The 24320-nt window shown below is 41.7% G+C and overlaps 1 protein-coding gene across 6 annotated transcripts in view; it reads left to right on the forward strand.

Annotated features, from left to right (window-relative positions):
- Positions 1–24320, forward strand: part of LOC128696740 (uncharacterized) — a 294106-nt gene that overhangs the window by 249252 nt on the left and 20534 nt on the right. For 5 of the 6 annotated variants that reach the window (XR_011393202.1, XM_070094479.1, XM_070094481.1 and 2 more), the window contains one exon: positions 23284–23485. Coding sequence is in view for 5 of the 6 variants with exons in the window: in XM_070094479.1 (XP_069950580.1) it covers positions 23284–23485 (202 nt within the window). In the remaining variant the exon portion in view is untranslated. Of the gene's footprint in view, positions 1–51; positions 183–23283; positions 23486–24320 lie in introns of those variants that run through there. The other variant, XM_070094482.1, reaches the window with a different exon arrangement.

Genomic DNA, 24320 nt, shown 5'->3' on the forward strand with positions numbered 1-24320 from the left:
TATGGTATTTTATGTTATTTAACTTTTAAACTCTTCTCTTATTAACTCCAGAATTAGTTTTCACACTGAAGCATTGTACATACAATGTATGTACAATGCTACACTATATCATATAAGAAAAATAAAGATGTGGTGTTTCAGAATGCTCAGAGTTTCAGCATTCATATACTCCAGAGTTCCCCTTCCACCTACTTTGATAGAGAATAGAGGAGGGCCCCATTTGTATGGCTCCTAGGTTCTTGGCGCCTTGTGATAAGTGAAAATTGCCACCAGGTGGAAAAGAGTGGTTTTTTCATTGTCAAATGCATCTAAAATGCCTGATAATGTATTTGCACTCACATATTAGTGCTCAATACAGCTAGGCATATAAACAGATAAAAAAGTAAAATAAATACACAGCTGAAGCAGTGACGTCACAACAAGTTGCGTGCCATTATTCATATAAAGTGAAGTGTATATAATGTGAAGTGTATACTATCATAAGTGAAAAGTAAAATCATGTGAGAAACGAGGGATGTATGAGCATATATGGTTATAAACATCACGGGTGAAGGATCTCCAAAATAGTGATAGAAGGCCTATGTACGACGACTACGTCATCAGCATCTGGCAACCTGTCACCGCACCGCTGCCAGCGCAAGTATTGCTCATCTATTGTGGTTACATGTCAGATTCTGGATCTCTGCATCACTGTTAGATACTGGTCACTCACTCCTGCAAGCTATTACCAGAATTAGGGTAGAAATAGCATAGATAAGGTGAAGATAGTGTTGACGAGAGTGTGAGGTGTAGAGCAGACTAGCGAGGGGTAACGTAGTATTACTACCAGTAGTTATTTGCAGTATGAATACTTAGGAAGCTAGGAAGTCCTCTCTCAATGTGAGCAAGGAATAGGATAATAACCAGCAGTAACTGATACTTAAATCCAGAAAGGGCAATAAGTGGAGAGAGTAGCATTACTAGGAAAGACAACTGGGACTAAATTTGAGCCTACACGACAGAGAGGTATAACAGATCTTTCAACCACAACAACCCCTCCCCTACCCCCCTAACAATCTCTCCCTCACACACACATACACACAAGCACGTCAAGAAGTTAGAGAAAGTACAAAGGTTTGCAACAAGGCTAGTCCCAGAGCTCAGGGGAATGTCGTACGAGGAAAGGTTGAGGGAAATCAGACTGACGACACTGGAGGACAGAAGGGTCGGGGAGACATGATAACGACATACAAGATACTGCGGGGAATAGACAAGGTGGACAGAGATAGGATGTTCCAGAGAGGGGACACAGGGACAAGGGGTCACAACTGGAAGCTGAAGACTCAGACGAGTCACAGGGACGTTAGGAAGTATTTCTTCAGTCATAGAGTTGTCAGGAAGTGGAATAGCCTAGCAAGTGAAGTAGTGGAGGCAGGAACCATACATAGTTTTAAGAAGAGGTATGATACAGCTCAGGAAGCAGAGAGAGAGAGAGGACCTAGTAGCAATCAGTGAAGAGGCGGGGCCAGGAGCTGAGTCTCGACCCCTGCAACCACAATTAGGTGAGTACACACACACACACAAGGGTAGACACTTAAAGAAGCTTTAGATCCTAGTACCAATTTCTGCCAAACACACGAACACACACACACATATGCACACATATACACACATACACACACACACACACACACACACACACACACACACACACACACACACACACACACACACACACATACACACACACACAAACACACACACACAAACACACACACACACATACACACATACACACACACTGTGCTTCGACTACATAGTTGAGCTCCAAGTGGAGAGAGTAGCAGGAATAGGCTGGGAAAAACCAAACTACAAAAGGGGGAACTACTCAGGCATGAGGAACTTCCTTCAAGACATTCAGTGGGATAGGGAACTGACAGGAAAACCAGTACAAGAAATGATGGACTATGTAGCAACAAAATGCAAGGAGGCAGAGGAGAGGTTTGTTCCCAAGGGAAACAGAAATAATGGGAAGAACAGAACGAGTCCTTGGTTCACCCAAAGGTGTAGGGAGGCAAAAACTAGGTGTACTAGAGAATGGAAAAGGTACAGAAGACAGAGAACTCAGGAAAATAAAGAAATCAGCTGAAGAGCCAGAAACGAATATGCACAGATAAGAAGGGAGGCTCAGAGACAATATGAAAATGACATAGCATCAAAAGTAAAGACTGACCCGAAGCTGTTGTACAGCTACATCAGGAGGAAAACAACAGTCAAGGACCAGGTAATCAGACTGAGGAAGGGTTATGGGGAATTCACAAGAAACGACCGAGAGGTTTGTCAGGAGCTCAACACAAGATTTAAAGAGGTATTTACAGTGGAAACCAGTAGGACTCCAAGAAATCAGAACAGTGGGGCACACCAGCAAGTGCTGGATGAGGTACATATAACCAAGGAGGAGGTGAAGAAGCTGCTATGCGAACTTGACACCTCAAAGGCGGTGGGACCAGACAACATCTCTCCATGGGTCCTTAAAGAGGGAGCAGAAATATTGTGTGAGCCATTAACAAAGATCTTCAACACATCATTTGAAACTGGGCAACTCCCTGAGGTATGGAAAATGGCAAATGTAGTCCCAATTTTTAAAAAGGGAGACAGACATGAGGCACTAAACTACAGACCTGTATCACTAACGTGTATAGTATGCAAGGTCATGGAGAAGATCATCAGGAGGAGAGTGGTGGGGCACCTGGAAAGAAACAAGTGTATAATTGACAACCAGCACGGTTTCAGGGAAGGAAAATCCTGTGTCACAAACCTACTAGAGTTTTATGACAAGGTGACAGAAGTAAGACAAGAGAGAGAGGGTGGATCGACTGCATATTTTTGGACTGCAAGAAGGCCTTCGACACAGTTCCTCACAAGAGGTTACTGCAAAAGCTAGAGGACCAGGCACACATAACAGGAAAGGCACTGCAATGGATCAGAGAATATCTGACAGGGAGGCAACAACGAGTCATGGTACGCGACGAGGTGTCAGAGTGGGCGCCTGTGACAAGCGGGGTTCCACAGGGGTCAGTTCTAGGACCTGTGCTGTTCTTGGTATATATGAATGACATAATGGAAGGGATAGACTCAGAAGTGTCCTTGTTTGCAGATGATGTGAAGTTAATGAGAAGAATCAAATCGGACGAGGATCAGGCAGGACTACAAAGAGACCTGGACAGGCTACAAGCCTGGTCCAGCAACTGGCTCCTTGAATTTAACCCTGCCAAATGCAAAGTCATAAAGACTGGGGAAGGGCAAAGAAGACCGCAGACACAATATAGTTTAGATGGCCAAAGACTGCAAACCTCACTCAAGGAAAAAGATCTGGGGGTGAGTATAACACCGAGCATATCTCCTGAGGTGCACATCAATCAGATAACTGCTGCAGCATACGGACGCCTGGCAAACCTACGGATAGCGTTCCGATACCTCAGTAAGGATTCGTTTAAGACTCTGTATACCATCTACTTCAGGCCCATACTGGAGTATGCAGCACCAGTTTGGAATCCACACCTAGTCAAGCATGTCAAGAAATTAGAGAAAGTGCAAAGGTTTGCAACAAGACTAGTCCCAGAGCTACGGGGATTGTCCTATGAAGAAAGGTTGAGGGAAATCGGCCTGACGACACTGGAGGACAGGAGGGTCAGGGGAGACATGATAACGACATATAAAATACTGCGCGGAATAGACGAGGTAGACAAAGATGGGATGTTCCAGAGATGGGACACAGACACAAGAGGTCACAATTGGAAGTTGAAGACTCAGATGAATCAAAGGGATGTTAGGAAGTATTTCTTCAGTCATAGAGTAGTTAGGCCATGGAATAGCCTAGAAAGTGATGTAGTGGAGACAGGAACCATACATAGTTTTAAGGCGAGGTATGATAGAGCTCATGGGGCAGGGAGAGAGAAGACCTAGTAGCAATCAGCGAAGAGGCAGGGCCAGGAGCTGTGACTCGACCCCTGCAACCACAAATAGGTGAGTACAAATAGGTGAGTACCCTTACTAGGCGAGTACACACACACACATATACACACACATGCACATACACACACACACACACACACCCGTAAGGACTCCATTATCAAGCGGTCACTCTACCCTCAGCCTTCTCTTCCCCTCCCCTCCCCTTCTAATCCCATCATACACACACACACCTCCCCTGCTTCTAGGGGTCACTCTACCCTCATCCTTCTCTCCCCCTCCCCCCTTAATCCCATCCCTCTCTCTCCCACACGTGCACACACAATATGAAGTTCAACGATGAGAAATTTCAATTACTCAGATATGGTAAACATGAGGAAATTAAATCTTCATCAGAGTACAAAACAAATTCTGGCCACAAAATAGAGCGAAACACCAACGTCAAAGACCTGGGAGTGATCATGTCGGAGGATCTCACCTTCAAGGACCATAACATTGTATCAATCGCATCTGCTAGAAAAATGACAGGATGGATAATGAGAACCTTCAAAACTAGGGAGGCCAAGCCCATGATGACACTCTTCAGGTCACTTGTTCTATCTAGGCTGGAATATTGCTGCACACTAACAGCACCTTTCAAGGCAGGTGAAATTGCTGACCTAGAAAATGTACAGAGAACCTTCACAGCACGCATAACGGAGATAAAACACCTCAGTTACTGGGAGCGTTTGAGGTTCCTAAACCTGTATTCCCTGGAATGCAGGCGGGAGAGATACATGATTATATACACCTGGAAAATCCTAGAGGGACTAGTACCGAACTTGCACACGAAAATCACTCACTACGAAAGCAAAAGACTTGGCAGACGATGCACCATCCCCCCAATGAAAAGCAGGGGTGTCACTAGCACGTTAAGAGACCATACAATAAGTGTCAGGGGCCCGAGACTGTTCAACTACCTCCCAGCATACATAAGGGGGATTACCAACAGACCCCTGGCAGTCTTCAAGCTGGCACTGGACAAGCACCTAAAGTCGGTTCCTGACCAGCCGGGCTGTGGCTCGTACGTTGGTTTGCGTGCAGCCAGCAGCAACAGCCTGGTTGATCAGGCTCTGATCCACCAGGAGGCCTGGTCACAGAACAGGCCGCGGGGGCGTTGACCCCCGGAACTCTCTCCAGGTAAACTCCAGGTAAACACATACACAAGCACACATACACAAGCACATATACACTTGACACAAATACGTACTCCCCCTTTCCCTAACCACCTCTCCCCCTCCCCCTAGCCACCTACCCCTCCCCCAAACCATCTAACCCCACCCCCAAACCATCTAACCCCCTTCCCCTGACCACCTCTCCCCCTCCAATAGCCATCCTCCCCCTCCCCCATAACCATCCATCCCCACTCCCCCTAACCATCTATTCCCCTCCCCTTAACCATCTCTCCCCCTCCCCCTAACCATCTCTCCCCCTTCATTCTGTGGTGCAATGAGGCAACCTAGAACTAGGATGAGAGCCAAGGGCCTGAAGGACGAATTTGGGAGGGAGGACTGGGAGGCAGAGCTCAAAAAAAGGGAGGAAGACTGGGAAAGGAGGCTAGATGAGCTTGCAAGGAAGATGGGGGAGAGGTTAGCAGCAGAATGCAGAAGGTGGGAGCAACATGCCACAGTAGCAGAAGCCAAGATACAGAGATTAGAAGAGGAGATGAGAAATCTGAAACAGCCTAGAGACAAAGATAATACAGAAGTAGCATCAGCAATGTTTACATTAGACACAGACAAAGGGTCTGAAGGGAGCATGGAAGCTAAACTGTATGCAGAGGTCCTGTCAAACTCACATTCAAATTCAAATTCAAATTCAAAGTTTATTCTCTATAAGGATTACAATGCTGAGTTTACAGAATTTGGTTATTGTGTGGTTTACATGTAGTAAAATAATAATTACAAAGTGTACCACTAGAACACCTAGCATGGCTAGGCATTTCGGGCAGACTTAGTTTAATTCTTAATTTTAAAATATTACAAATTATGAGCTAAGTTGGTATTATGGCTGAGTGACTAAATACTAGTTTGTGAGTTTAGCAATGTGAATGCTTTTGTTTTGGCATAGTACATAGTTTCAGTATTGGAGTATCACAGGCCAACTTATGACTAGTTTGGATTCATTATTTTAAGACTGAGATTAATATTTCTGTTTATGGTCAAATGGGTGAGTGAGTGTGTGAACCACTAGGTGGTATTCGTGTTGTTAGTTGACAGGGTGTATCAGGGAGATAAGATGTTTTCTAATGGTAGTTTTGAAGGTGATGAATGTGTCTGCAGTTCTAGAGTTTTCAGGTAGGGTGTTCCAGATTTTAGGGCCTTTGACATACATTGAATTTTTGTAAAGGTTTAGTCGGACACGGGGAATGTCATAGAGATGTTTGTGTCTGGTGTTATGCCTGTGGGTTCTGTCACAACTATCAAGAAAGCATTTTAGGTCAAGGTTAATATTGGAATTTAAGGTCCTGTAGATGTAGATTGCACAGTAGTAAGTGTGGATATACTGAACAGGGAGTAAGTTTAGATCTATGAAGAGTGGGGGGGGGTGTTGCCAGGGATGGGATTTAGTGATTATTCTTACTGCGGCTTTTTGTTGGGTTATTATTGGCTTTAGGTGTGTTGCTGCAGTTGATCCCCAAGCACAAATAGCATAGGTGAGGTATGGGTAAATAAGTGAGTGGTATAGTGTGAGAAGGGCATTTTGCGGCACGTAGTATCGTATCTTGGAGAGGATCCCAACCGTTTTGGATACTTTTTTGGTTATGTGTTGGATATGGGTGCTGAAATTCAAGTTGTTGTCAAGGTATAGGCCTAGGAATTTGCCCTCATTATGTCTGGTAATTAGAGTGTTGTCGATCTTAATGTTAATTTGCGCAACTCCTGCTCTGCTACCAAACATAATATAGTAGGTTTTGTCAATGTTAAGCGTAAGTTTATTGGCTGTCATCCAAGTCGATATTTTGATCAGCTCCTCGTTAACAATGGTGTTGAGGGTGGCAAGATTAGGGTGAGAGATGACATAAGTCGTGTCGTCAGCAAAGAGAATGGGTTTCAGGTGTTGGGATACGTTTGGAAGATCATTGATGTATATGAGGAAGAGCAGGGGACCAAGGACACTTCCCTGCGGAACTCCAGTATCAAGTGGCCGTGTTGTTGATGCTGTGTCTTTAATGGTGACATACTGATACCTATTAGTAAGGTAAGATTTGAAATATGCAAGCGCATGGCCTCTTATACCGTAATGGTCAAGTTTGTGGAGTAGGATGCCGTGGTCTACTGTGTCAAAAGCTTTTCTTAGGTCAATAAAAATTCCTAGTGGATATTCCTTATTTTCCAATGCTGTGTAAAGCAGATCTAGCATTTTTGTGATTGCATCATTAGTGCTTTTATTTTTCCTGAATCCAAATTGGCAGGGGTTGAGTATGTTTTGTGCCATTATAAATGAATATAGTCTCCTGTGCACAAGTTTCTCAAAGATTTTGGATAGCAATGGTAAGTTTGATATTGGCCTATAGTTGTTTAAATCTGTAGGGTCACCACCTTTATGTATTGGTGTAACCCTTGCCGTCTTGAGTACTTTCGGGAAGGTGCTAGTTTCTAGTGACTTGTTAAAAAGCAATGAAATAGCATGCGAAAGGACATGGGCAGCTCGCTTGTACAATAATGGTGGGACATGAGACAGATTCCCTGAGTTATTTTTAAGTGACTTTATAATCTCGGTGACTTCCGTGGGCTCAGTAGGTGCAAGATAGAAGGAATCTGGGAAATTCCCATCTAGGTAGTCCCCAGCATGGGCATTGGTACGTGGGATTTTATTGGCAAGATTAGATCATGTGGTTGAGAAGAAGTCGTTTATCTTGTTAGCTGTGTCAGTGGGATGCAGTGGTGTTTCATTAGGTTTAGTTAGGACAATATTCTTGTTTTTTTTCAGTTTGTGGGTCCCTAGAATCTGAGAGAGTGTTTTCCAGGTCTTTTTTATATCTCCTCTTGTGTCTGTGAATCTACTAGAGTAGTATAGTTGTTTGGCTTTCTTTATTACTTTGGTGAGAACTGATGAATAGTGTTTAAGAATATCTTTGTGTATTAAGGTAGTAGGTTGGTAGACAGCAACCACCCAGGGAAGTACTACCATCCTGCCAGATGACTGTGAAACAGAAATCTATAACTTTTTGCATGATGGTAGGATTGCTGGTTTCTTTTTCTGTCTCATAAACACGCTAGATAACAGGGATATCTTGCTACTCCTACTTACACTTTGGTCACACTTCACAGACACTCACATGGATATATATATACATACATCTAGGTTTTTCTCCTTTTTCTAAATAGCTCTTGTTCTTCTTTATTTCTTCTATTGTCCATGGGGAAGTAGAAAAGAATCTTTCCTCTGTAAGCCATGCTTGTCGTATGAGGCGACTAAAATGCCGGGAGCAATGGGCTAGTAACCCCTTCTCCTGTAGACATTTACTAAAAAAGGGAAGAAGAAAAACTTTATAAAACTGGGATGCTTGAATGTGTGTGTGTGTAGATGTAGTGCGGATGACAAGAAACAGATGATTGCTGATGTTATGAATGAAAAGAAGTTGGATGTCCTGGCCCTAAGTGAAACAAAGCTGAAGGGGGTAGGGGAGTTTTGGTGGGGGGAAATAAATGGGATTAAATCTGGAGTATCTGAGAGAGTTAGAGCAAAGGAAGGGGTAGCAGTAATGTTGAAGGATCAGTTATGGAAGGAGAAAAGAGAATATGAATGTGTAAATTCAAGAATTATGTGGATTAAAGTAAAGGCTGGATGCGAAAAGTGGGTCATAATAAGAGTGTATGCACCTGGAGAAGAGAGGAATGTAGAGGAGAGAGAGAGATTTTGGGAGATGCTAAGTGAATGTATAGGAGCCTTTGAACCAAGTGAGAGAGTAATTGTGGTAGGGGACCTGAATGCTAAAGTAGGAGAAACTTTTAGAGAGGGTGTGGTAGGTAAGTTTGGGGTGCCAGGTGTAAATGATAATGGGAGCCCTTTGACTGAACTTTGTATAGAAAGGGGTTTAGTTATAGGTAATACATATTTTAAGAAAAAGAGGATAAATAAGTATACAAGATATGATGTAGGGCGAAATGACAGTAGTTTGTTGGATTATGTATTGGTAGATAAAAGACTGTTGAGTAGACTTCAGGATGTACATGTTTATAGAGGGGCCACAGATATATCAGATCACTTTCTAGTTGTAGCTACACTGAGAGTAAAAGGTAGATGGGATACAAGGAGAATAGAAGCATCAGGGAAGAGAGAGGTGAAGGTTTATAAACTAAAAGAGGAGGCAGTTAGGGTAAGATATAAACAGCTATTGGAGGATAGATGGGCTAATGAGAGCATAGGCAATGGGGTCGAAGAGGTATGGGGTAGGTTTAAAAATGTAGTGTTAGAGTGTTCAGCAGAAGTTTGTGGTTACAGGAAAGTGGGTGCGGGAGGGAAGAGGAGCGATTGGTGGAATGATGATGTAAAGAGAGTAGTAAGGGAGAAAAAGTTAGCTTATGAGAAGTTTTTACAAAGTAGAAGTGATGCAAGGAGGGAAGAGTATATGGAGAAAAAGAGAGAGGTTAAGAGAGTGGTGAAGCAATGTAAAAAGAGAGCAAATGAGAGAGTGGGTGAGATGTTATCAACAAATTTTGTTGAAAATAAGAAAAAGTTTTGGAGTGAGATTAACAAGTTAAGGAAGCCTAGAGAACAAATGGATTTGTCAGTTAAAAATAGGAGAGGAGAGTTATTAAATGGAGAGTTAGAGGTATTGGGAAGATGGAGGGAATATTTTGAGGAATTGTTAAATGTTGATGAAGATAGGGAAGCTGTGATTTCGTGTATAGGGCAAGGAGGAATAACATCTTGTAGGAGTGAGGAAGAGCCAGTTGTGAGTGTGGGGGAAGTTCGTGAGGCAGTAGGTAAAATGAAAGGGGGTAAGGCAGCCGGGATTGATGGGATAAAGATATAAATGTTAAAAGCAGGTGGGGATATAGTTTTGGAGTGGTTGGTGCAATTATTTAATAAATGTATGGAAGAGGGTAAGGTACCTAGGGATTGGCAGAGAGCATGCATAGTTCCTTTGTATGAAGGCAAAGGGGACAAAAGAGAGTGCAAAAATTATAGGGGGATAAGTCTGTTGAGTATACCTGGTAAAGTGTATGGTAGAGTTATTATTGAAAGAATTAAGAGTAAGACGGAGAATAGGATAGCAGATGAACAAGGAGGCTTTAGGAAAGGTAGGGGGTGTGTGGACCAGGTGTTTACAGTGAAACATATAAGGGAACAGTATTTAGATAAGGCTAAAGAGGTCTTTGTGGTATTTATGGATTTGGAAAAGGCGTATGACAGGGTGGATAGGGGGGCAATGTGGCAGATGTTGCAGGTGTACGGTGTAGGAGGTAGGTTACTGAAAGCAGTGAAGAGTTTTTAAGAGGATAGTGAGGCTCAAGTTAGAGTATGTAGGAAAGAGGGAAATTATTTCCCAGTAAAAGTAGGCCTTAGACAAGGATGTGTGATGTCACCGTGGTTGTTTAATATATTTATAGATGGGGTTGTAAGAGAAGTAAATGTGAGGGTCTTGGCAAGAGGAGTGGAATTAAAAGATAAAGAATCACACATAAAGTGGGAGTTGTCACAGTTGCTCTTTGCTGATGACACTGTGCTCTTGGGAGATTCTGAAGAGAAGTTGCAGAGATTGGTGGATGAATTTGGTAGGGTGTGCAAAAGAAGAAAATTAAAAGTGAATACAGGAAAGAGTAAGGTTATGAGGATAACAAAAAGATTAGGTGATGAAAGATTGGATATCAGATTGGAGAAAGAGAGTATGGAGGAGGTGAATGTATTCAGATATTTGGGAGTGGACGTGTCAGCGGATGGGTCTATGAAAGATGAGGTGAATCATAGAATTGATGAGGGGAAAAGGGTGAGTGGTGCACTTAGGAGTCTGTGGAGACAAAGAACTTTGTCCTTGGAGGCAAAGAGGGGAATGTATGAGAGTATAGTTTTACCAACACTCTTATATGGGTGTGAAGCATGGGTGATGAATGTTGCAGCGAGGAGAAGGCTGGAGGCAGTGGAGATGTCATGTCTGAGAGCAATGTGTGGTGTGAATATAATGCAGAGAATTCATAGTTTGGAAGTTAGGAGGAGGGGTGGGATTACCAAAACTGTTGTCCAGAGGGCTGAGGAAGGGTTGTTGAGGTGGTTCGGACATGTAGAGAGAATGGAGCGAAACAGAGTGACTTCAAGAGTGTATCAGTCTGTAGTGGAAGGAAGGCGGGGTAATGGTCGGCCTAGGAAAGGTTGGAGGGAGGAGGTAAAGGAGGTTTTGTGTGCGAGGGGCTTGGACTTCCAGCAGGCATGCATGAGTGTGTTTGATAGGAGTGAATGGAGACAAATGGTTTTTAATACTTGACGTGCTGTTGGAGTGTGAGCAAAGTAACATTTATGAAGGGTTTCAGGGAAACCGGCAGGCCGGACTTGAGTCCTGGAGATGGGAAGTACAGTGCCTGCACTCTGAAGGAGGGGTGTTAATGTTGCAGTTTAAAAACTAGTGTAAAGCACCCTTCTGGCAAGACAGTGATGGAGTGAATGATGGTGAAAGTTTTTCTTTTTTGGGCCACCCTGCCTTGGTGGAAATCAGCCAGTGTGATAATAAAATAAAAAAAAAATTAAGCCCTGTCTATATTGCTTTTCATATTGGTGTTTCTTATCAATGGATTTCAGAATGGTGCTGGTTAGCCATGGACAACCAAGCCGTTTGTTTGTGATCTGTTTTGTTTTTATAGGACAATGTTTGTTGTATAGTCTAAGTAATTTGTTAAGAAAAATGTCTGTCCAGTCATCAGTACCATTAGCCTTGGAGAATTCTGTAGGCCAGTCGACAGTCTCTAGGTCAGCTGTGAACTTCCTTATTGAGGCCTCATCATGGAGTCTAAATGAGACTTTGTTGTATTCAAGTGGTGGTTTACTAATATTTGTCAGGGGAAGGTAGGGTAGTGGTCTGTAGTGCTATCTGTGATTATCCCTGATTTAAGGGGGGCTAGTATATTGGTCCATATGTGGTCTATTATGGTTGCACTTGTCTCAGTGAGCCTGGTTGGTTTAGTTATTGTTGGTATGAGAAGTGTGTTGTTCATATTGTTGATGAAATCAGTTACAGGCTGATCATCTAGTAGGCCAAGGTTGATGTTGAAGTCTCCAGCTAAGAGAAGGTGGTGCTTATTCATTTGTCTGTTTGTTATCAGTGCCTTAAATTTCTCACTGAAATTTGGGATGTTTGTGTTGGGTATCCGGTAAATGGCACCGATTGTTATAGGTGTCTTAAGGTTTTTTACAGTAAAATTAGCAAAAATGTATTCCCCATATTCATCACTAAAGCAAGTGGTGCTAATACAAGATAATTGTTAGAGTAATAGATTGCAATACCACCCCCAACTTGGTATGGTCTGCAGTTGTGAATTGCTGTGTATCCTGGTAGAGGGTAGATATCTATTGTGTCCTGCTTGAGCCAGGTCTCAGTAAGAATAATGCAGGAGAAGGGTGTCTTTAGTGGCTCAAGGAGTGCCAGGAGGTCATCATAGTGTTTGCTTAAGGACCTGATGTTGTAGTTAAGTACTGATAGACTTTTAGCATTGTTTAGGATAGTGCTGGCTTGTGATGCTGTGTAATAAAGGCAGTTACTTTCCAATAGGTTTTGATTGGGTGTCAGATTATGGAGGTTTAGATCAGGGTCAACATGATCAATCATCTTCTAGGTTTAAATTATGGTTATTTATATCCTGAGTTGTGTGTTGAGTTCTAGTACTGATATCTGTAGTGGTGGGAAGTTTGAACAAGTATATAGCTAGAGTATTTTGGGTCATATAGAGTATAGTCACTAATACAGATAATGAAGTTGATGTTGTCTATGTGTTGTGCTGGAATGAGCTAAAGTACAACTAAGTATAAACTAATAATATAAAAATACAAATTAAAAATAGCACAAGATTCTCACTTGTAATTGCACTAAGGTCTAATATAATGACTTTTGTGTAGTCTATGTTTGGTATGGAATTTGGTATGAGCTAGAATGAGCTATAGTACAACTAGGTTTAATCTAACAATATAAAAATACAAATTAAAAATAGCACCAGACTCTCACTAGTAATTGCACTATGGTCTAATATAATGAATTTGGTATTGGCTATGTATTGAGCTAGAATGAGCTATAATACAACTGAGTTTAATCTAATAATGTAAAAAAGGCACAAGACTCTCAATTGTAATTGCACTAAGGTCTTATACAAGTTGTTTACAAGAACTAGAGTATAATTAGATTTAAATTGACAAGATAAAATACACAAGTTAAGGTAGTAAAAGAATAATAAAAAAAAGTAATAAAAATAAAAATGGCAATGACTTGGTTATAATATGTTAGTAAGATGGTAGACAGGATGATATGAAAGTTGTAGTTGAAAATACTAGCTTAAAAAAGTATAGAATAAAAATGAGCAATAAAAAAAGTTTACAATAAGTTTGGTCAATATAGTTTAACCCTTTCAGGGTCCAAGGCCCAAATCTGGAGTCACGCACCAGTGTCCAAGATATTTCAAAAAAAAAAAATTTGTTATTTTTTCTTATGAAATCGTAGAGAATCTTTTTGTGAAGGTAATAAAACAAAAAGTACGAAAATTGGTGGAAAAATGACGAAATTATGCTCTCCCGAATTTTGATGTGTCAGCGATATTTACGAATCGGCGATTTTGCCGACTTTGACTCCCATTTTAGGCCAATTACATTATTCCAATCAACCAAATTCTTAGCTATTTCACTAGTATTACTTCTATTCTATCGATTGAGCACAAGAAATCGCCAAGTCAACTGATTCAACTACAAAATAAAGTGATCGGAAATTGTTAATTTGGCCAATTTAACACAAAGTTCAAAATATTCCAATTTCAAAATAGGGTCCAGAATGAACAATGTAGGCATTCCTGGCACTAAACTAACATTTCCTCTGTTCATTAGTTATGTTTTGAGGCTTTACAAATAAATTCCATTTTGATTTTTTATTCACATAATGAATTTTTATTCACACCAAAAAATAGAAGATTTACTGTTATGCAATACTGTAATAATTGTATAAATATCATCACCATATTTGTGAATGTATATTAGATCCACCAGCTGATGTGTATTAGACGTGTGAGGTCGTTTGTTTACTCTTGAATATCGGCAAAAATTTAACATTTCCGCTACTTTGAGCTCAGTTTCAAGCCATTTCCAATGCTAAAACCAATCAAAATCATCTCTATTTCTGTAATATGTCTTCCATTCTATCATATGAGACCAAGAAATCGCAAATACAACTATAAAAAACATACGAAAAAACACTGCAAAGTTGCTGTTTTAATCGAAAAATCATGATTTCATTTTTTTTCTCTCATTATGCACAGTGTGCTGCAGGATCTGTTTTATGTGGTGCACACATACCACATAGATGTATTCTCTCATATCTAGGCCCAAATGTACCACTCACAGTTTATCAGAGTGAGCTGAGCTCATGGCGTAGATCTACGGTTTGGACCCTGAATGTAAAGCCGTAGATCTACGGGACGGACCCTGAAAGGGTTAAAGTAAAATTGGGCAATAATAGGGATTTTAGAATAAAATTGGACAATTGAGTATTTCTTAAAGTGGGGTAGAATTATTGAGGACAAGTTATGGTTAGTTTAAAATAAAATAAGATAGAACGGTGATGTGGTAAGATGTAAAAAAGGAGATAGATTCTCTAGATATTAAACACAATTAAGACTATGAGGTAGAATGGTCACTGAATGCAACAATGACAATCAAAAGCAGTTGGGGTATTAGAATTTTAGGGGGGCACAAATTTATGACAATATAACACTAACGGTGGACTGTGGGTATTATCTGCACTTTACTCTGATTCTGTTAGTCCAGCCTCACTTAGGAATGGGGCCAAAACAAAGACGGAGCACACTAGGACAGAATGAGAGGTTGGAAGACATTGAAGTAACTAGGACATGTGCAGGGACCTTACCAGACACTTGTGGGGGCCAGGAACAGGTGAGCAGGAAGGACAAACCAATGAGCATAGGGGCCACAGGTAGGGAAGGGACTGAAGGAAGGAACACTCCACGGGAAGGAACTAAAACACCTCAGAGGATGCAATGGGAGTCACAGTGGGAGGTGGAAAGGGAGAGATCAGTTTTTGTCTATGGGCTAGACGAAGCTGAAGGGGAAACTTATGATGAAAGAAAGCAGGAGGAGAAAAAAGCGATTGAAGGTATCATGAAGGTGATAGGCGAGGGAGACATGATCCAGGTGGCAAATTTTCAGAGAATCGGGTGGTTCACAAAGAGAAGGAAACGGCCTCTCAAAGTAATTTTCAAGGCAGAATCAACTCGAACCATGATCCTGCAGGAGAAAGCACGGCTGAGAGGCAAACAGGAGTTCACGAGTGTGTACCTCGATCGAGACAGAACACAGGAGGAAAGGATGATACTGAAAGTGAGAGTGCAAAAACGAAAGGAGGAATGGGAGGAAATGACAAAGAAGAGCAGAATAACCCAGGCACAGGTGGAAGGACAAGCACACACCCCAGAAACACCTGCAGAAGGACTCCAGCCACGACACCCCAAGGCAACTGAACAATCCAAACCAACCATCACACACTGATCCCTCTGTTCCCACCCCCCGCACCACAAACCCTACCCCTACAGCAACCCCCTATGGGAGCTCTTCCTCCACCTCCACTGCAACCCCCCACAGGCCCCCACCAGGGCTCCTGCTCTCCCAACCCCAGTGTCCCCCCAGGACCACAGTTACAGTATTAGAACAGAAGTTGAAGGTTTGGTACACAAATGCGGATGGATTAACGAATAAATATGAGGAATGGCAAGAAAGAATCAATGAGAAGTCCCCAGACATCATAGCAGTTACAGAAACAAAACTCATGGAGACAATAACAGATGCAATCTTCCCACCAGGATACCAGATCATGAGGAAAGATAGAAGGGGCAGAGGGGGAGGAGGGGTTACTCTGCTCGTAAAAAAAGATGGAAATTCGAGAAAATGGGAGGCAAAGACGAGACAGGAGAAAGGTTCTACATAGTAGGTACACTTCAGTCTGGGGAGCACAAGGTGGTCATTGCGTTGATGTATAATCCACCACAGCACCACAGAACTGCAGGAGGCCAAGAGAGGAATATGAAGAGAGCAACAGAGCAATGTTCAACACACTTGCTGAGGTGGCAAGAAGAGCTTACTCCAGCAGAGCAAAGTTGCTGGTTATGGGAAATTTCAACCACAGGGAGATTGACTGGGAAAACCTGGAGCCACATGGGAGTCCCAAAACATGGAGAGCCAAGATGTTGGATGTGGTTCTGGAAAACCTCATGCACCAACATGTTAAGGACACTACCAGAGTGAGAGGGGAGGATGAACCAGCAAGATTGGACCTTGTGTTCACCCTGGGCAGTTCAGACATTGAGGACATCACATATGAGAGTCCCCTAGGAGCTAGTGACCACGTGGTTCTGTGCTTTGAATACATAGTAGAGTTGCAAGTGGAGAGAGTAACAGGAGCTGAATGGGAAAAGCCAGATTATAAAAGAGGGGACTTCATAGGGTTGAGGAACTTCCTGCAGGAGGTTCCATGGGACAGAGAACTGGCAGGAAAGCCAGTAAATGAAATGATGGAATATGTAACAACAAAATGCAAGGAGGCAGTGGAAAGGTTTATTCCCAAGGGCAACAGAAACAATGGGAAGACCAGAACGAGCCCCTGGTTTACCCGACAGTGTAAGGAGGCAAAAACAAAGTGCAATAGAGAATGGAAAAAGTACAGAAGGCAGAGAACACATGAAAATAGGGAGATTAGTCGCAGAGCCAGGAACGAGTATGCACAGGTAAGGAGGGAGGCCCAGCGACAGTATGAAAATAACATAGCATCAAAAATCAAGACTGACCCGAAACTGTTGTATAGCCACATCAGGAGGAAGACAACAGTCAAAGACCAGGTGATCAGACTGAGGACAGAAGGTGGAGAACTCACAAGAAATGATCAGGAGGTATGTGAGGAGCTAAACAGGAAATTTAAGGAAGTTTTTACAGTAGAGACAGGAAGGGCTCTGGGAAGACAGAACAGAAGGGAACATCAAGAGGGAATATACCAACAAGTGTTGGATGACATACGAACAACCGAGGAGGAGGTGCAGAAGCTGCTAAGTGACCTTGATACCTCAAAGGCGATGGGACCGGACAACATCTCCCCGTGGGTCCTTAAAGAAGGAGCAGAGATGCTGTGCGTGCCCCTATCCACAATCTTCAACACATCCCTTGAAACTGGGCAACTACCTGAGAAATGGAAGACAGCAAATGTAGTCCCCATATTTAAGAAAGGAAACAGAAACAAGGCACTAAACTACAGACCTGTGTCTCTGACATGTATTGTATGCAAAGTCATGGAGAAGATTATCAGGAGGAGAGTGGTGTAACACCTGGAACAGAACAAGATTATAAATGAAAACCAGCATGGGTTCATGGAAGGCAAATCCTGTGTCACAAACCTTCTGGAGTTTTATGACAAGGTAACAGAAGTTAGACACGAGAGAGAGAGAGGTGGGTTGATTGCATTTTCCTAGACTGCAGGAAGGCCTTTGACACAGTTCCTCATAAGAGATTAGTGCAGAAGCTGGAGGATCAGGTGCATATAACAGGGAGGGCACTGCAATGGATCAGGGAATACCTGACAGGGAGGCAACAACGAGTCATGTTATGTGAAGAGGTATCACAGTGGGCGCCTGTGACGAGCGGGGTCCCACAGGGGTCAGTTCTAGGACCAGTGCTATTTTTGATATATGCGAACGACATGATGGAAGGAATAGACTCTGAAGTGTCCCTATTCACAGATGATGTGAAGCTGATGAGAAGAATTAAATCAGATGAGGATGAGGCAGGACTGCAAAGAGACCTAGACAGGCTGGACATGTGGTCCAGAAACTGGCTTCTCAAATTCAACCCTGCCAAATGCAAAGTCATGAAGATTGGGGAGGGGCAAAGAAGACCGCAGACAGAGTATAGGCTAGGTGGACAAAGACTACAGACCTCACTCAGGGAGAAAGACCTTGGGGTGACCATAACACCAAGCATGTCACCGGAAGCACACATCAACCAAATAACTGCTGCAGCATACGGGCGCCTGGCAAACCTGCGAATAGCGTTCCGATACCTTAATAAGGAATCATTCAAGACACTGTACACTGTGTATGTTAGGCCCATACTGGAGTATGCAGCACCAGTATGGAACCCACACCTGGTCAAGCACATCAGAAAGTTAGAGAAAGTACAAAGGTTTGCAACAAGGCTAGTCCCAGAGCTCAGGGGAATGTCATATGAGGAAAGGTTGAGGGAAATCAGACTGACGACACTGGAGGACAGAAGGGTCAGAGGAGACATGAGAACGACATACAAGATACTGCGGGGAATAGACAAGGTGGACAGAGATAGGATGTTCCAGAGAGGGGACACAGAAACAAGGGGTCACAACTGGAAGCTGAAGACTCAGACGAGTCACAGGGACATGAGGAAGTATTTCTTCAGTCATAGAGTCGTCAGGAAGTGGAATAGCCTAGCAAGTGAAGTAGTGGAGGCAGGAACCATACATAGTTTTAAGAAGAGGTATGACAAAGCTCAGGAAGCAGAGAGGGAGAGGACCTAGTAGCAATCAGTGAAGAGGCAGGGCCAGGAGCTGAGTCTCGACCCCTGCAACCACAATTAGGTGCGTACTTACCTTAAAATACAGTGCCTGTTGCCCTTCCCTTGTGCAATTGTTATGCAAAAATGGTGGAAAAAGCAATAAAAGCACTGAACATTATGAACAATGGCTCAGTTGAAAGCCAAGAAAAAATGGAACACCAAAAAAGAGGGTGCTGAATTAGTGGCACCCTTCTGTATGTGTATTCCAACTCAAGCATGAGTAAAAATGCTATTAATGGCAGGCTGGAGTTTTTTGATCTGGTCTTACCAGGTCATTGTCAACTTTTGGGAGAAAATCAGTCCCTTAAATCCCCTGAACACTGTTCGTCTTTCAGCTTGATGCCAGCATCTCCCACAGTGCAACAGTGGTTTGTTAATCACTTCTGCAAAACCCAGTAAAATGTTTCCCAAACTACTTTACTAATGCCCACTCAAAACTATATTCCTGACTTTTGCCACTCACCTCACTAGTGTCACTTTTAGTAAGTAAGTAAGTTTATTCAGGTGTACACAAATACAGTTACATAGATTATCATACATAGCAGCATATGTGTAGAGAACCTAGGATAGCCCAAAAAAGTCAGACAGAGTGACTTATTTCCATTGGGGTCCTGTCTTCTGTCTGGACCCTGATACCTTTGCAATACTTTTCCATGAGAGATTGATCTGGAAACTACAAAAATGGGAGGAATAGAGGGCAAATAATGACAGTGGATGAGAGAACTTCTGTTTGAAAGGTAATTGCAAACAGTGATATGTTCTCATGGGGCAATTTCACTAGTGGAAAACCACAGGGATAAATGCTTTTTCTGATGATGTTTCTAATTTACACAAACAATTTGCCAGGAGTAATAAAAGACTATATGAACTTGTTTCCTGATGTGTAGTAATTGGAGATCAATAATTATCTATCATTCACTTCAGTATAACTATATATTAGGAGCCATTCCACCACAAACCCTTTATTACATCTTGAAACTAATAAATGTTATCATTAATGGCCTGTAAAAATAGTCAATATGCATTCCAGAATATAACAAACACTTGAAATACTGGTAGCAGCATCGTATCAGAACATTCCTCTAATGGCTGTCTTTGGAAAGTCATGTTTCTTATGTTTTGTGTGATGTAGTTGTTGTCAGAGGACACTTAAAACCACCAAGGATTTTACAAGATCATGTGGGGTTTAGGTTCAACCCTATACATTTAATAAATTAGTGGAAAATGGAATGAACATGAAACAATAATTTTTTTTAACACGTTGGCCATTTCCCACTGAGGCAGCGTGACCCAAAGAGAAAGAAAAACCCAAAAAGAAAGAAAAAACTTTCATCATCGTTTAACACTTTCACCATCACTCATACATAATCATTGTCTTTGCAGAGGTACTCAGATACAACAGTTTAGATGTCCTTCCAAACTACCAATATCCCAAACCCCTCCATTGCACTTCCCATTTCCAGGACTCAAGTCTGGCTAACCGGTTTCCCTGAATCCCTTCACAAAATATTACCCTGCTCACACTCCAACAGCTCATCACATCCCAAAAACCAATTGTCTCCATTCACTCCTATCTAACACGTTCATGTATGCTTGCTGGAAGTCCAAGCATCTTGCCCACAAAACATCCTTTACCCCTTCCCTCCAACCTTTTTTGGGGACAACCCCTACCCTGCCTTCCTTCCCCTACAGATTTATACACTTTCCATGTCATTCTACTTTGTTCTGTTCTCTCTAAATGACCAAACCACCCCAACAGCCCCTCTTCAGCTCTCTGACTAATACTTTTAGTAACTCCACACCTTCCCCTAATTTCCACATTATGAATTCTCTGCATAATATTTACACCATACATTGCCCTTAGACAGGATAGCTCCACTGTCTCCAGCCAACTCCTCGCTGCAGCATTTACAGCCCATGCTTCACACCCATATAAGAGTTCAACTCCCATTTTGTGTTTGATTCCCCTAATTTAATCTCACCCCTCTCCCCAACACCCTAGCATTTACTTCTTTTAATGTACCTTATGTATATTTATGTATATTAATTCCTCTGACAAGGAACGCAATACATAAATGTATATTGGTAGTTAAGCTTTAAATATTTTAAACAAAAACACCAATGAAGTTATCTCCCAAGCACGAGTGCACTTGTGAAAATACAGTAGATAAACTGAATGGACAAACATCTATTGAAGATAAGCATAATGAAACCACAGCTGGGTAGCCCCATACACACATAATTCATACCTACTTCCTGAAAATAGTACACAGGTTCAAAACTCAGAACTGCCAAAATTAACTCTACAGTTTTTTCCTTTTTTTTTTCAACAAGTCGGCCATCTCCCACCAAGGCAGGGTGACCCAAAAAGAAAGAAAATACCCAAAAAGAAAATACTTTCATCAGCATTAACACTTTCACCTTACTCATATATAATAACTGTCTTTGCAGAGGCGTTCAGATACGACACTTTAGAAGTCCTCCAAACTGTCAATATCCCAGACCCCCCCTTTAAAGTGCAGGCACTGTACTTCCCATTTCCAGGACTCAACTCTGGCTAAATCTAATAACCAGTTTCCCTGAATCCCTTCACTAAATATTACCCTGCTGACACTCCAACAGCTCATCAAGTCCCAAAAAATCATTCATCTCCATTTACTCCTATCTAACACACTCACACATGCTTACTGGAAGTCCAAGCCCCCCTCTCACAAAACCTCCTTTACCCATAAATAAATACTCATAAATTGTGTACCTCCTTTACCCCTTCCCCCCAGCCTTTTTGAGGACGACCCCTACCCCTCCTTCCTTCCCCTACAGATTTATACGCTCTCCAAATCATTCTACTTTGATCCATTCTCTCTAAATGACCAAACCACCTCAACAACCCCTCTTCAGGCCTCTGCTAATAGTTTTAGTAACTCCACACCTCCTCCAAATTTCCACACTCTGAATTCTCTGCATAATATTTACACCACACATTGCCCTTAGACAGGATATCTCCACTGCCTCCAGCCACCTCCTCACTGCAGCATTTACAACCCAAGCTTCACACCCATATAAGAGTGTTGGTATCACTATACTTTCATACATTCCCTTCTTTGCCTCCATAGATAATGTTTTTTGTCTCCACATATACCTCAATGTGCCACTCACCTATTTTCCTTCATCAATTCTATGGTTAACCTCATCCTTCATAAACCCATCCACTGACAAGTCAACTCCCAAATATCTGAAAACATTCACTTCTTCCATACTCCCTCTCTCCAATGTGATATCCAGTTTTTCCTTATCTAAATCTAAGTTCACTTTCAACTTTCTACCTTTACACACCCTCCCAAACTTTTCTTTAGAATCTCCCATAAGCACAGTATCATCAGCAAAAAGTAACTGTGTCAACTCCCATTTTGTACTTGATTCCTCATAATTTAATCCCACTCTTCTCCCCAACACCCTAGCATTTACTTCTTTACAACCCCATCTATATATATATATTAAACAACCATGGTGACATTACACATCCTACTTTTACCAGGAAGTAATCTCCCTTTCTACACACCCTAACTTGAGCCTCACTATCCTCATAAAAACTCTTTACAGCATTTAGTAACTTACTACCTATTTCATACACTTGCAACATCTGCCACATTGCTCCCCTATCCACTCTATGATATGCCTTTTCTAAATCCATAAATGCAACAAAAACTTCCCTTCCTTTATCTAAATACTGTTCACATATACATGTATGCTTCAATGTAAACACTTGATCTACACATCCCCTACCCACTCTAAAGCCTCTTTGCATAGAGCATAAAATGGAGCCAAAAAAATACTACATAGCTTATTCCCACAGAGTTACGTAACACTGGACTAGAGTTAAAAAAAGGGCATAGCAAGTGCTACAACCCCAGGAAATTTACAGTGATATATGAATTAAATAATTAGTGTACATGAAAGACCACATGCATAGCTTTGCTCCTGTAGGTACATATAAAAAATAGGTACCAGTAATTCCACAGCAATGCATGTATCTCACTGTATTAGTTAATCAAGCTTGTACAACTACAAGAATGGCAGCAAAAGGTAAGCACTTAGTTTTCTACTTTTTCCCATGCTGCCACATTATTCGAAGTTAGGGGAAATTCTGGCAGCCCTGTACATTCATTTTTTTTTCTACAGTTAGTTTTAGGTATATATATAATAAATACTGTACGAAGTATGTTTGTTTCAGTCGTCAGAAGTGCGGGCATGAATGTTAGTTATAAACTTGTTAAATATACTGTATATTGTATACAGTACTTAGTGAATACCCTTCATTTACAGAATAATTTGTTTTGCTATACAGTAATCTTGGGGCATATCACTGTCTTGAAGCAGTAGAGTAAACTATACTAGGATATTTAACTATGTAATGAGAAGAGTAAGAGGAGCAGGAAATCAAAGGTTGACAAGGTAGTGATAAGTCACACTCTTGAAAGTAATATCTTCCAATTAATTATATATTGTATTGTCTAGAAACCACTGTTGAAGCAACAATACATGGCACAACAGAAAGTATTCCAGTTGTTCAGCCAGAAGAAGAAGAAGAAGACTCCGTGCAATCCCCTGATCTTGAGTTTTCAGATTTAAAAGAGGAAGAAGTTGCAGTATTAGCCAATTCAGAAAGAATTGGTAAAAGAATTTTTGAGGTGCTGCTGAGTGGAGGACTAAATGTCAGGTAAATTGAACTCTTTGTGCTTATTTGTGTGTGTGTTTGTGTTTACTTATTTGTGTTTATGTGTACTCTTTGATATGTAATTACTTATATGTGAATAACTAAAGTGTAATGAGCACCTGTCACTGCTTAATAATAATGCACATAAAGACAGAAACTCAGATGATTAATTGATCTGTATATTTCGACCCCCTCGTCACAGAGTTCCTCGTTATTTTTTGTGAGCTTTTCACCTTGCTTCTTCAGTTGAATTAGCTGGTCTTTTGCTGCCATCTTTCTTCTAATTGGTTCAGACTTAGTCTTTACTGCTATGTCATTCTCAAATTGTCACTCATCCTCTCTCTTCACCTTAGCATATTCGTTTCTGGTTAATCTGCTCATTTTTCTGTTCTCATCTGTCCTTCACTTTCTGCAGTTTCCATGTTCTTTTTTCTCTTCTTTTGCCTTCCTGGTTGAACCCAGGACTTTCTTTGTCTTCTATTTCCTCATCTTCTTGATATGAAGTTCTCTGCCTCCTGGCATTGTCCACCTAGGTACTCCATCTTTACCTTTATTTCCGCTAGGTACTCAAACTTTAGGACTGTATGATCACTTGTGCCCAGGGGCTCTCATATTCTGTTTCACCTATGTCAGGTGTAATTGCAGGTGCAGTTGTGGTTAATACTAGGTACAATCTTGCTGGCTCATCCTCTCTTTTTTCTTGCCATGTCCTTAATATGCTGACTCAGAATGTGTGTGCTCACACCTGCATATATCATGCACATGCATAAGTGTTTATTTGTTTGCTGTCAATACTATACACTCAAACCCCACCAAAATATGATATATGGTATAATAC

Source organism: Cherax quadricarinatus, chromosome 46, assembly GCF_038502225.1.
Source record: "Cherax quadricarinatus isolate ZL_2023a chromosome 46, ASM3850222v1, whole genome shotgun sequence".
NCBI classification, from domain to species: Eukaryota; Metazoa; Arthropoda; class Malacostraca; order Decapoda; family Parastacidae; genus Cherax; species Cherax quadricarinatus.